The 14,558-nt window shown below is 35.0% G+C and overlaps 1 protein-coding gene across 8 annotated transcripts in view; it reads left to right on the forward strand.

Moving 5' to 3' along the window:
• The window catches only part of CCDC169 (coiled-coil domain containing 169), a 62,277-nt gene that overhangs the window by 27,396 nt on the left and 20,323 nt on the right, over window positions 1-14,558 (forward strand). For 5 of the 8 annotated variants that reach the window (XM_079137406.1, XM_079137405.1, XM_079137409.1 and 2 more), the window contains 2 exons: window positions 4,606-4,704; window positions 4,916-4,969. The exons of 2 other annotated variants lie outside the window; for them this stretch is intronic. In XM_079137406.1, the coding sequence (XP_078993532.1) occupies window positions 4,606-4,704; window positions 4,916-4,969 (153 nt within the window). The remainder of the gene's footprint in view (window positions 1-4,605; window positions 4,705-4,915; window positions 4,970-14,558) is intronic. One more of the 8 variants, XM_079137407.1, reaches the window with a different exon arrangement.

Genomic DNA, 14,558 nt, shown 5'->3' on the forward strand with positions numbered 1-14,558 from the left:
TTTATTCGGGTCTTTTTTCTCTTGTTTAGTTTGGCTAAGGGCTTTTCAGTAATATTTATCTTTACAAAAAAAAAAACCTACAAACAATTCTTTGTTGCATTGATTTATCCTGTGTATTATTCTTTATACCAAAATGAGACAAAGACACCTCAGGAAAGAATTACAGACCAATATCCCTGATGAACATAGATGCAAAGATCCTTAATAAAATATGAGCAAACCAAATTTAAAAACACATTAAGAAGATAATAAATACATCATGATCAAGTGGGCTTCATCCCAGGAATGCAAGGTTGGTTCAGCATATGCAAAAAATCAATAAATGTAATTCACCACTTACATATAATTAAAAACAAGAATCATTTCAGTTGAGGCAGAAGAGGCCTTGGATAAAATATAGCACCCATTCTTGTTAAAAAATAAAATGCTGGAGAAACTAGAAATAGAAGGAACTCACCTCAATGTTATAAAGGCATGACAAACCTGAAGCTAATATCATACTAAACTGAGAAAAACAAACCTTTCCCTCTAAAGTCAGGAATAAGACAAAAATGTCCACTTCCATCATTTCTATTCAATACTATTCTAGCCAGAGCAATCAAGCAATAGAAGGAAAGTAAAGGGATATAAATACAATAGGAAATTAAATCCAACTATCTTTGTTTGCTAATGACATGCTCTTATATCTAGAAAACCCCCAGAATTCCACCAGAAGACTTCTAGAACTGATAAACGAATGCAGCAAAGTAGGATACATGATCAATACTCATAAATCAATAGCATTCCTATATTATGACAGCAACTCAGCCAAGAAGGAAATCAGGAAAAATCATCCTTTGCAATAACCTATAAAAATAAAATATTGGGAATTAATCTAACCAAGGAAGTGAAAGAGTTCTACAATGAAAACTATAGAACACCGAAGAAAGAAATTGAAGAAGACCCTAGAAGATGGAAAGACCTCTCATGTTCTTGGATAGGCAGAATTAGTGTTGTCAATTTTGTTGTCAAAATGACCATACTAAAAGCAATATACAGATTCAGTGCAATTCCCATCAAAGTACCAATTACATTCTGCACAGAACTAGAAAAAAAGTACTTAAATTTATTTGGAAGAATGAGAGACTCAGAATAGCCAAAGTAATTCTGAGCAAGAAGAGTGATGCAGGAGAAATCATAATACCTGATTTCAAATTATCCTATAGAGCTATAATAGCAAAAACAGCATAACATTGGCATTATAATATAAATGAAGACCACTAGAATAGAAGACACAGAAACACACAGCCATCTGATACTTGACAAAAGTATCAAAAATACACATTGGAGAAGAGACAGCCATTTTAACAGATGGTGCTTGAAAAACCTAGATGTATCTACATATACAAATATATGTGGAAAAATGAAATTATGCCCCTATCTCTTACCCTGCACAAAAGTCAAATAAAAATGGATCAGAATTAGATCAGAAACCTTGCAACCGCTATAAGAAAACATAGGGTCAACCCTTCATCATATATGTGCAACCACCAACTTTTTCAACAAGACTCTTAAATCTCAAGAAACAAAACCAGGAATATGTGGGCTGCCATCAAATTAAAAAACTTCTGCAGAGTGAAGGAAACAAGAGCTTGAAGAGAAAACTTACAGAATGAGAGAAAAGAAATCTGTCACTTGTTCACCTGACAGGGGATTAATATTCAGAATATATAAAGAACTCAAAGAACACCGAAAACCCAAATGATCCAATCAGTAAATGAACAAAAGAAGAAACACAATGGCCAACAAGTACATGAAAAAATGTTCAACATCTCTAGCAATCGGGGAAATGCAAATTAAAACTACACTAAAATTTCATTTTTAGTCAGAATGGCAATTATGAAGAATAAAAATAACAGAGCTGGGACTGTGACTCAGTGGTTGAGTGCTTGCCTCCCACGTGTGAGGCACTGGGTTCAATCCTCAGCACCACATAAAAATAAAGATATTGTGAACATCTACAGCTAAAAAAATATTTAAAAAACAAAATTAGCGAATGCTGGTGAGGATCTGAGGAAAAGGTACACTCGTACATTGTTGCTGGGAATGTAAATTAGGACAACCTCTCTGGAAAGCAGTTGAATATTCCTCAAAAACCTTGGAATGGAACCACCATATGACCCAGCTATCCCAATCCCTGGTATTTATCCAAAAGAACCTAAATCAACATACTGTAGTGATATAGCCACTTCCATGTGTATAGCAGCACAATTCACAAGAGTCAAATTATAGAATCAGTCTGTATGCCTGTCAATATTCAAATGGATGGAGAAAATGTGTTATATATATGCACAATGGAGTTTTACTCAGCCATAAAGAAAAATGAAGTAATGGCATTTGCTGGTAAAGAGATAAAAATGGAGAACATCATGCTATGCAAAATGAGCAAGACACAGAAAATCAAGAATCAAATGTTTTCTCATATGTGTGAGCTAGAGCAAAATGAGGGAAAGAGGTGGAGTTAGGGCTTGGATATCATAAATATATGAAAGATCAGTGAAATAGAAGGTAGAAAATGAGAGGGAGGTAGAATGGGAAAGGGGATAAAATAAGAAATGAATTTAATAAAATCATGTTATATGCATATATAAATGTACCAGAGGGAATTTTACCTTTATGTAGAAAGTACCTATCAAAAATAAAGAACAAAAAAAAAGTAAAGAAAAAAGAAACCAGTTTGCCTGTTGCCTTCTACTAGCAGTGTGGACTCCCTTTGCTATTTGCTATAATAGGTCAGTCTTATGCTCAGCCATCCTACATTCAAGTCACATTCTTCGAAGCTATATTTAAGCTAGGCTGCCAGTCTTTGACACCAATTAGTTGATTACCCAGTCAATCAGGGTGGTAATTTTGGTATCTTGCCTAAAGACTCTTGAGATTTCTTTCTTTCTCAAAACTGATAGATTACCAATGTATGTGACTGACTGAGACACTGTGAATAGGAAAGGAAGGTAAAATTGTATCAGAAACACATCAGGGTAAATTGATGGGAGGCATCTTATATAAATCAACTTGCCACCAAGTGACTTGTTGATCTCATTGAGGGATAGTACCCTCACAGGGGCTCATGTCTCTTGCTGGTAGGTCCAACATTGAGCAGCAGTATTAGTTCACCCTTGGTGGGAAGGAAGCCATGCTGTTGAACCAACCAATGCAAAGTCCTCATCTCAGTGCAGTTCCCATCTCTCTCACTGTGGTTACTTTGTTCATCAGCTTACTCTCTTAGCTGACCAAGGACAGATTTAGAAGATATCTCTTGGCCAAATCGTTGGTCCATTCGGTTTAATACCTCATTTGTAGTGGGTGCTTTCTGGTAAGGATTATTGTGCAATACATAATACACAAGAAATCTCACCTTTATTCCCACTTTAGTAGGACCCTCCACATTTCTCTTCCCCAGAGTTCTTTGCCCCCAATCATCAGCTCTATACAGATTTCTGCCCCCACTGACGTGATGGCCAGGCAGAACAGTGTAAAACTCTCTACAGTTTTCCCATATTTCTATATGTGGTGCCCAGGAAACTGTTCACACCTCTCTTCTCTGAAAAAAAAAAAAAAAAAATCAAAATAGATAAGGTAGGAGTCTTTTAGGGAAAGTAGCCTTCAGAAAAGAAATTTCTTGATTTTGTGAGGTAAACATTGATGAGTGAGAGTGAGTGAGGAGGAGTGATGGGGAAAATGATATTTTTTAATCAAACCAAAGGAGATAAGCAGAGTGGTAGAACAGGTAATAAGATTGAGAACCAGGGAAATTGGGAGAATATTACAGACTAGGACAGTTCTGAAAACTAAGACCTCAGTCCAGGCACTCTGCCTCATTATAATTGAAGCTTTTACAAAAGGGTTTTTTACATTCATTTCACAAATTAGGAAATCAGGGTAGCTCAGGTTGGCAAATATAAACTATGCATTTTAGTCGTACAATTCTCCAACAGTTTATAATTATGTATACATAGTGTTATTGATGTGAATCAAAATAATGTACTCTGTTTTCTCCTTTTATGAAAGAGGAGCCATAAACTTTTCCTTCTATGTAAAGGACTGTTTTTTCAAGTAGTTTTCACCAACATATAAAAAATGCACTTAAATTATATCAGATATAATATTTAAATGTCTTTGCCTGTACCTCTTTTGTTACAGTGGTAGCAATAGTATGACTACCTCCTATTAATTGTTAATACTAACAATTTTTTAGCATGTCTGGTATTTGGAGTCATTTTATCTAAGTTCTGGTTCAGCTCTACCATTGATGAGCTGCATGTCTCTGAGCCAGTTATATAAACTCTAAAAGATGCAATTTTCTCAACAGTAAAGTGTAAATAAACATTAGGCATTTGAAGTATTGTAATAAGGATTAAGTGAAATAATCTATGGAAAGGACTTAGTATAACATATGACATGACATAGTATTTGAGCTCAACAAATATTTTATTTTTATTACTATTACTGGACTCATAAGATCACAGAATATTAGGTGTGGAAGGTATTCACTAGTGAAGAATTTGATGGTCATTTCTATTGCTTAAAACGTGAGTACATATAAAAATTTACTATTTATACTTTCAGGAATCCTTAAATATATTACTTAAACAACTAGAAAAAGAAAAAAGGAGTCTTGAAAATCAAGTGAAAGACTATGCACTTAAGCTGGAACAAGAATCAAAGGTTTGTTTGTATTCTATTAAACAATTCCTTTGAAGCTGCCTTTATTTATAGGATTATCTACAAACCTACTATATCATTTTCATAAAATGATACAAACCATTTCCTACTAAAAAAAAAGTTATTAAAAAAAAGCAGGAGACATGAACCCAAATTGGTAACTTTCTGGCTAGTCTTTTATGTTGGATTCTTTACTTTTGTATCTTCTGCATAGGCTTACCACAAGATCAACAATGAACGCTGTAAATACCTAAATGAAATGTCTCAGGTAATTGTTTTCCTTTACTTCCAAATTCTGAAGCTGACCTTAAATTATGTATTTTACTTTTCTGTAATTTGTGTGTGTGTGTGTGTGTGTGTGTGTGTGTGTTTGGTTACAGAAACAGATATTGGAATTATAGGGAAAAGCTACCAAGTTTGTAAATATGGAAAATGGAAAGGGAAATATATAATTTATAAAGACATTAAAAAAGAGATAAAACATATTCCCTAATTAAGAGATTATCTTGCTTATCTGCTTCCTTAGTTATCCTTTTAAGTTTGATTCATGATCACTAGAATTCAAACAGATAAGCTGCTAACCTTCAGCTATCACTTCATTATTATGTATGGTAAGGTCTAAGGTAGACACAGCATTGCTATTGCTGAAAATACAAAACAGGAAATGATCAGTAAATTATCTCGAACACATTTTCAGCTTTTCATTTGCCTTTCAGTTTTATTTAAGATATTGTTGGAATTTTAGAGTTTCTATATTTCTAGAACTCTTTTATGATTTCTTATGTTATAGTGAAAAAGATCATCTTCATTTCCATGTTTCATAACATTTATAGCATCTTTTAGTACTTACATAGCTTATTATTTAATATTTAAATATTAAATATGTTATCTTTATTTTGATATATATTTTAAGATTAGGATATGAGTTCAGTTTTCAACGTGTTTTCCAAAAAGAAGATCCAGAGAGCAATTGGATCTAGGCATCTCAGGAAAATGTTAAACATTAGAGATAGAGACTTGGAAATTACTCTCCTAGATAGTAAGAGAAGTCATGTGAATGAATGAAATACATAAGGGAGAATAAATAAGGTAAAAAGAAAAGATAGTATAAGATATAACTCTGAAGACAGTGATAGTCATGGGAGCAACAAATAGGGTAGGGATCCTCAAAGTATATCTAGTTAGACAAGGAGATGGAGGAACCTGAGGGGGGAGCTTGACTCAAAAGGTAATTGACTCATCAAATATAGAGTATCTAGAGGATCAATGAAAGGATTCAGAGGAAGAGATTTAGGTTTGGAAATTGGAGCCAAAAATGGGATGAATAGAAAAATATGAGAATAAAAGCCAGAGCAATGGTGGGTAAAGGGAAACTTGGACTTGTAGTGTTGACCAAGCTTATGCAGGAAATGAAGATAAGATAGAATCAGTGCTTGTAGTCTCTCATCCATAAAATGGACAATTAATTTAAACTTTATGGTTCTTGACACTGGATTGGAAAGACTGCTTCCTCCAAGAGTACAGGTACCCTTGGACCTTTCATCTGACTCCATACTCTTCATGGAATGTTCTTCTCATACATGCTAATTCCAACTCCTTCAAGGTATAGCACAAACACCACCTCCTTTATGAGACTTCAATATGATGAAGAGACCACAGATAGTGGAGCTATTGCAAATTTGGATTTGAATCCCAACTCTGCACTTACTCCTGTATGACCTTTCTGGGCCTTTCATTTCTTTCCTCACCTGGAGAAGGGAAGAATCTTTTTGATGTCAGTGTCAGTCTCGGGGTTCTGTGAGTGTTTAGAGACATGGTATATGTGAAGTGCAATGTATAATGCCTGGCACCTTATAGGTTCTAAATTTCAATAAAAGGTGAACATTATTTTCCTGTTTTTTCTTTCCTGATCACACTAGTCCCTGTTTTGGTGACAGCACCATCAGAATTTTGAATTGCTTTCTGGACTTTTGACTGATCTTCACTCAGCTGTAGGTTCCTGAGGTCAATCAAGGTGCCTCATTCTCGCTATTCCCTTACACTGAGCAAAAAGGATGGCAAGTAGTCAATGTTCAAAACTATTTGCCAAACTGAACACAATACAAAAATTTATGGAGATCATGAAAATTTCAAGTCGTTACAAAAAAGGTGATATATAAAGCACTGAAGGGTTTTTTGTTTTTTTTTTTTTTAAGGTTAAAAGTAAAGTCTTTTGCCCTTGAAGCATTCATTTGCCTTTGTTTATCTAAAAAAATCATTTAGGTGGAATAAGCCTACTGTGACTACACAGGATCACAGAATGTACAATCAAAGCCTATTTTAACAGCTTCCCAGGAAGATGTTAATCCTGTCCCTGGTATAAATGTTAATAAGGATTTTCACTCTAAACTGAATTGTTAATCTTTATAGTCAAGGATGGTTCTGACCATGAGGATATTGCAGTGACTGGAAAGGTTAATGGATGATTTGCAGTTCTTTCCATGCTGAATACATAAATAATTGATTCTTTGGTAGATAACTAGAGCTATTTGCTGAATCTGCTTTTTATACCTCTGCAACTATATCTGTGGTTTTGTCTCACTCTCAAAGCACTGTTTTGACTGAAACTGAATTGTCCCATCTCAGAATTATTCTAATTTGCACAGTGTGTGTGCAATATAGGTATTACTTTTTAAGAATACACAGATACATTGTATCACTGAAAAATGAGGTAGAAAAACTGATGAGCAGCTTGTTGTAATACCTAATTTAAGTTTAAGTTTCTGTTCCCATAAACACTGAATTTTTGCAATGGGTCTGAGTGATTGTTGAATATACTGATTTTGGTTCACTGATGAGGGATCTGTGTTGGCTCTGAATTCATCATTGAGCAGTTCTAACTTATCGATAGACTTACTCTTAAAACACATCAGATGCTTCTTATTCTCCTTCCCTGAAACTTCCTTAAAATTCACTGTTTTTTCAAACTCTGAAGAATATAAGACAAGTCCACACTCCTCTACACAATGACTTCAAAGATCTGAAACAGTTCTCCATCTTTCCGTAGTTTGTTCGTTTGTTAGATCTGTTTTGTTTCTGAGAGATAACTAATGTTTTGTTAGTTATCTCTCATGATATATATTCCAGAATGTGCCTGCATTTCTGTTGCCTTTTGGGACAACTGTTTTGTTATTGTTCATTTTAAAATCTAGCAAAGTCTTTTCTCTATCACACACCCATTTTTCTTCTCTGCTGCCTAAGTGATCAATTTAAAATATAGATATTATGGCATAATTTCCTATTGTGATATTTTCTATTTGCTTTGGCCAAAGGTCATAGAGCTCCTTGGTGTGGTCAACAAAGTCCTCTCCAACATGGCAGTGCCTGTCAGCCTTTTCCTGTTAACATCCTTTACTGCAACTAGACTAAATGCTATCTGCAATTTCTGCATATATTGTGCTGCTTTATAGCTGAGGTCCTTGCTGTTCCTTCTACTCAGATTATCCTTTCCCTATTTCTTAACTGGTTACTATTCCATGTGCATCCCCTGCAGCCTGAGTTATTTGCATCTTCTGTATGCTCACAAAACACTTGTGCAGACGTTTATCAAGGGCCTTCATTGTAATCTTCCATTTGTTTTGCTATTTCCCCAATAGAACTGTGACTTATTTTTCCTTGTACCTGGTACATAAAGTAGTGGTAGCACATAGTAGATGCTCAATAACATTTGCTAAAGGAATGAATGAATTCCACTACAACACACCCAAACTTGTCACTCTTAGCAAATGATCTATTATCTTAGATCACAGAAGAGAGTTGGTGGGGGCCCAGGGCAGTACGGGGATCCATCAGGAATAAAAATCTAATTGTTCTTTTTACCTTCAGATTTATATACATCTTTACCCACTACTCATGTTTTCTCTCTAAGAAAAGGATTACAGTCTTCTTCCCAAGTCTATCTGCTACCTCTAGGACTAAATAATAATTTCCTCTTATATTTTGATTTTCTCTTTCACCGACTGTGGCTTACCTTGCTTGCAATGTGCTCAACTCTTCCACCAAAACAACCAAAAAAATCCCAAACTTTTATTTTATTCCAACTTACCTCATAAAACTACCACCACAGGTTTTTTTTTCTAGCCAAATTTCATGAAAAATGTGGGTATACTCACTGCCTTTGCTTTGAGTATACCCCTCAACTTCTTTTCACCTCTCTTCTGACCCCAACATTGTGCATGGGCCCAGTTTATCATTTAATAGCTGCATACAGAGACTCTTCTTTGAACCTGTGGTATTAGATGTCTCTGCTCACTTCTTCAAATATATGCCCTACCCCCAGTACACACATTTGCTTTGCATGACAGTATTTTTTCTTGAGTTTTCCTGTTGTTTAAATGATGACCCTATCTTCAATGAGTCTCACATCCTCTTAAAAGTTGCTTTCAGCTTTATATCATTGAGTCTCTTACTCTTCTCTGTATTGCTCTTACTGGATGATCTTATTCTCTAGTGACTTCAATTGCCATCTCTAAGTTGATCAACTTCAGTTGTTTCTGAATTGAAGATTATGTTTACACCATTCATGAAAGTCTTCATTTTTGTATAATGGAGGAATTTCAGAATAGACAGAAATGAATATATTAACTTGTCTTTCTATTTCTGCTGTACCATACCCATGCTTCTATTGTCTTGGCTATCATAATGGCAGAGAACATGTTTATATAGTTTTACTTTTATGTTTACTTTTCTTTTTCTCTTCAAGTGAATTTATTGGCAGATACACAAAATCTCACAAGATAAATGAAAAGCAGAGTATGGACTGGAAATGATAGGAACTAGTAATGGTAAACTTAGCAGACCTTAACATTTAATACCAACAGTTCGTATATCTTCAGAGGAATCAACTCCCTCTATTTCTCTAGGTATTTAACTTTTTATTTGTTCTAATTAGTTATACATGACAATAAAATGCATTTATGCATTTTGATAAATCATACATAAGTGGAGTATAATTTCTCACTTTTCTGATCATACATGTTATAGGATCACATCCATCATGCAGTCATAGATGTACATGAGGTAATAATGTCTATTTCACTCTACTATTCTTCCTACCCCCATCCCACTTCCCCTGTCTTCACTCCCTTCTACCTAAAGTAATTCTATTCTTCCCTAGCACCACCCCACTTATTGTGAATTAACATCTGCATATCAGAGAAAATACTCAGCCTTTGTTTTTTTGGGTTTGGCTTATTTCACTTAGCTTGATATTCTCCAACTCCATTAATTTGCCAGCAAATGCCATAATTTCATTCTTTTATAACGATGAGTAATATATATATATGTGTATATATGTGTATATATATATATATATACATACAAACACACATATATATATACATATATATGTATAAATAAACAAACTATGGTTCCATAGTTTAGCTATTGTGAGTTGAGCTGCTATAAACATTCATGTGGCTGCATCACTGTAGTATGTTGATTTTAAGTTCTTTGAGTATAAACCGAGGCGTGGTATAGCTAAGTCAAATGGTGGTTCCATTCCAAGTTTTCTGAGTAATCTCTGTACTGCTTTCCATAATGGTTACACCAATTTGCATTCCCACCAGCAATGTATGAGTGTATCATTACCCCACATCTTTGCCAAAATTTATTGTTGCTTATATGCTTGATAATTGCCATTCTGATTAGAGTGAGATGAAATCTTAGTTTTGATTTCCTTTTCTAATTGCTAGAGATGTTGAACATTTTCTCATATTTGTTGATTGATTATATATCTTCTTTTGTTAAGTGTCTGTTCAGTTCCTTAGCCCATTTATTGATTGCATTTTTTATGTTGCTTTTTGAGTTCTTTATATATCCTAGAGATTGATGCTTTATCTGAGGAGCATATGGTAAAGATTCTCTCCAAATCTGTAGGTTCTCTCTTCATATTGATTGTTCTTTTGCTGAGAAGAAGCTTTTTAGTTTGAATCCATCCCATCATTGATTCTTGATTTAACTTCTTGTGCTTTAGGGTTCTTATTAGGTAAGTCAGATCCTAGGCTGACTTGGTGAAGATTTGGGCCTACTTTTTCTTCTAGTAGTCGCAGGGTCTCTGTTCTAGTCCCTACATCTTTTTTTTTTTTTTTCCCCACTTTGAGTTGAGTTTCATGCAAGGTGAAGAGATAAAGATTTAATTTCATTTTGTTACACATGACTTTCCATTTTTCCCAGCACCATATGTTAAATAGGCTATCTTTTCTCAAGTGAATTTTTATGGGTGCCTTTGTCTAATATGAGATAACTGGGTTATGTAGGTTTGTCTCTGTGTCTTCTATTCTGTACTTTTGTCTATGTGTCTGTTTTGGTGCCAATGCTATGCTATTTTTATTACTATAGCGATGTAGTATAGTTTGAGATCTGGTATTGTGATGCCTCCTGCTTCACTTTATTGCTAAGGATGACTTTGGCTATTCTGGGTCTCTTATTTTTCCCAAATGAATTTCACGATTACTTTTTCTAGTTCTATGAAGAATGTCATTGAGATTTTAATAGGAATTGCATTAAGTTCGTATAAGCTTTTGGTAGTATGGCCATTTTTTTTTTTATTGTAAACAAATGGGATACATGTTGTTTCTCGGTTTGTACGTGGCGTAAAGGCATACCATTTATGTAATCATAAATTTACATAGAGTAATGTTGTTTGATTCATTCTGTTATTTTTTCCCTTCCCCCCACCCCTCCCACCCACCCCTCTTTACCCTCTATACAGTCCTTCCTTCCTCCATACTTGCCCCCCTCCCTAACCCTAACTCTAACCCTAACACTAACATTTCCCTCCCCCCCATTATGTGTCATCCTCCACTTATTAGCGATATCATTCGTCCTTTGGCTTTTTGAGATTGGCTTATCTCACTTAGCATGATATTCTCCAATTTCATCCATTTGCCTGCAAATGCCATAATTTTATCATTCTTTATGGCTGAGTAATATTCCATTGTATATATATACCACAGTTTCTTTATCCACTCATCAATTGAAGGGCATCTAGGTTGGTTCCACAGTCTGGCTATTGTGAATTGAGCAGCTATGAACATTGATGTGGCTGTATCTCTGTAGTGTGCTGATTTTAAGTCCTTTGGGTACAGGCCAAGGAGTGGGATAGCTGGGTCAAATGGAGGGTCCATTCCAAGTTCTCTAAGGAATCTCCACACTGCTTTCCAGAGTGGCTGCACTAATTTGCAGCCCCACCAGCAATGTATGAGTGTACCTTTCTCCCCACATCCTCGCCAACACCTGTTGTTGCTTGTATTCTTGATAATCGCCATTCTAATTGGGGTGAGATGGAATCTTAGGGTGGTTTTGATTTGCATTTCTCTTATTACTAGAGATGTTGAACATTTTTCCATATGTTTGTTGATTGCTTGTAGATCTTCTTCTGTGAAGTGTCTATTCATTTCCTTAGCCCATTTGTCGACTGGATTATTTGAATTCTTAGAGTAGAGTTTTTTGAGTTCTTTATGATTCTGGAGATTAGTGCTCTATCTGAAGTATGATTGGCAAAGATATTCTCCCACTCTGTAGGCTCTTTCTTCGCATTGCTGATAGTTTCCTTTGCTGAGAGAAAGCTTTTTAGTTTGAATCTATCCCAGTGGTTGATTCTAGCTTTTATTTCTTGTGCTGTGGGAGTCCTGTTAAGGAAGTCTGATCCTAGACCAACATGGTGAAGATTTGGACCTACTTTTTCTTCTATAATCTGCAGGGTCTCTGGTCTGATTCCAAGGTCCTTAATCCATTTTGAGTTTAGTTTCGTGCATGGTGAGAGATATGGGTTTAGTTTCATTCTGTTGCATATGGATTTCCAATTCTCCCAGCACCATTTGTTGAAGAGGCTATCTTTTCTCCATTGCATATTTTTGGCACCTTTGTCTAGTATGAGAAAATTGTATTTATTTGGGTTTGTGTCCGGGTTCTCTATTCTGTACCTTTGATCTACCTTTCTATTTTGGTACCAATACCATGCCATTTTTGTTACTATTGCTTTGTAGTAGAGTTGAAGATCTGGTATTGCAATACCCCCTGTTTTACTCTTCCTGCTAAGGATTGCTTTAGCTATTCTGGGTTTCTTATTCTTCCAGATGAATTTCATAATTGCTTGCTCTATTTCTGTAAGGTACGTCATTGGGATTTTAATTGGAATTGCATTGAATTTGTATAGCACTTTAGGTAGTATGGCCATTTTGACAATATTAATTCTTCCTATCCAAGAACATGGAAGATCTTTCCATCTTCTAAGGTGTTCTTTAATTTCTTTCTTTAGTGTTGTATAGTTCTCATTGTAGAGGTCTTTCACCTCTTTTGTGAGATTGATTCCCAAGTATTTTATTTTTTTCGAGGCTATTGTGAATGGGGTATTTTTCCTAATTTCTCTTTCTGAAGATTCATCACTTATGTATAAAAATGCGTTGGATTTATGGGCATTGATCTTGTAACCTGCTACTTTACTGAATTCACTTATGAGTTCTAAGAGTTTTCTGGTGGAATTTCCAGGTTCCTCTAAATATATAATCATGTCATCAGGGAACAGGGATAGTTTGAGTTCTTCTTTTCCAATTCGTATCCCTTTAATTTCTTTGGTTTGTCTAATGGCTCTGGCCAGAGTCTCAAGAACGATGTTGAATATAAGTGGTGAAAGAGGGCATCCCTGCCTTGTTCCAGTTTTTAGGGGGAATGCTTTCAGTTTTTCACCATTTAGAATGATATTAGCCATGGGCTTAGCCTTTACAATGTTAAGGAATGTTCCCACTATCCCTATTTTTTCTAGTGTTTTGAGCATGAAGGGGTGCTGTATTTTATCAAATGCTTTTTCTGCATCTATTGAAATAATCATGTGATTCTTGACTTTAATTAGTCTATTAATATGGTGAATTACGTTTATTGATTTCCTGATGTTGAACCAACCTTGCATCCCTGGGATGAAACCCACTTGATCATGGTGCACTATCTTTTTAATATGTTTTTGTATGCGATTTGCTAAAATTTTGTTGAGAATTTTTGCGTCGATGTTCATTAAGGATATTGGTCTGAAATTTTCTTTCCTTGATGAGTCTCTGTCTGGTTTAGGTATCAGTGTGATGTTGGCTTCATAGAATGAGTTTGGGAGGGTTCCCTCCTCTTCTATTTTATGGAATACTTTGAGAAGTATTGGAATGAGCTCTTCTTTAAAGGTTTTGTAGAACTCGGCTGAGAACCCATCTGGTCCCGGACTCCTCTTTGTTGGTAGGCTTTTGATGACTTCTTCTATTTCAGTACTTGAAATTGGTCTATTTAAATTGTTTATGTCCTCCTCGTTCAGTTTAGGCAATTCATATGTCTCTAGAAACCTGTTGATGTCTTCGAAATTTTCTATTTTGTTGAGGAGTATAGATTTTCAAAATAGCTTCTAATTATGTTTTGTATTTCAATCCTGTCTGTTGTGATATTTCCTTGTTCATTCCGAATTTTAGTGATTTGGGTTTTCTCTCGTCTTCTCTTTGTTAGTGTGGCTAAAGGTGTATCAATTTTGTTTATTTTTTCGAAGAACCAGCTATTTATTTTGTCAATTTTTTGTATTGTTTCTTTTGTTTCAATTTCATTGATTTCAGCTCTGAGTTTAACTATTTCCTGTCTTCTACTACTTTTGGTGCTGTTCTGTTCTTCTTTTTCTAGGGCTTTGAGCTGTAGTGTTAGGTCGTTTATTTGTTGAGTTTTACTTCTTTTATTAAATGCGCTCCATGAAATAAATTTCCCTCTAAGTACTGCTTTCATAGTGTCCCAGAGATTTTGATATGATGTTTCTTTGTTCTCATTTACCTCTAAGAATTTTTTAATTTCCTTCC

The sequence above is a fragment of the Sciurus vulgaris genome (genome assembly GCF_902686455.1).
Source record: "Sciurus vulgaris genome assembly, chromosome: 4".
NCBI classification, from domain to species: Eukaryota; Metazoa; Chordata; class Mammalia; order Rodentia; family Sciuridae; genus Sciurus; species Sciurus vulgaris.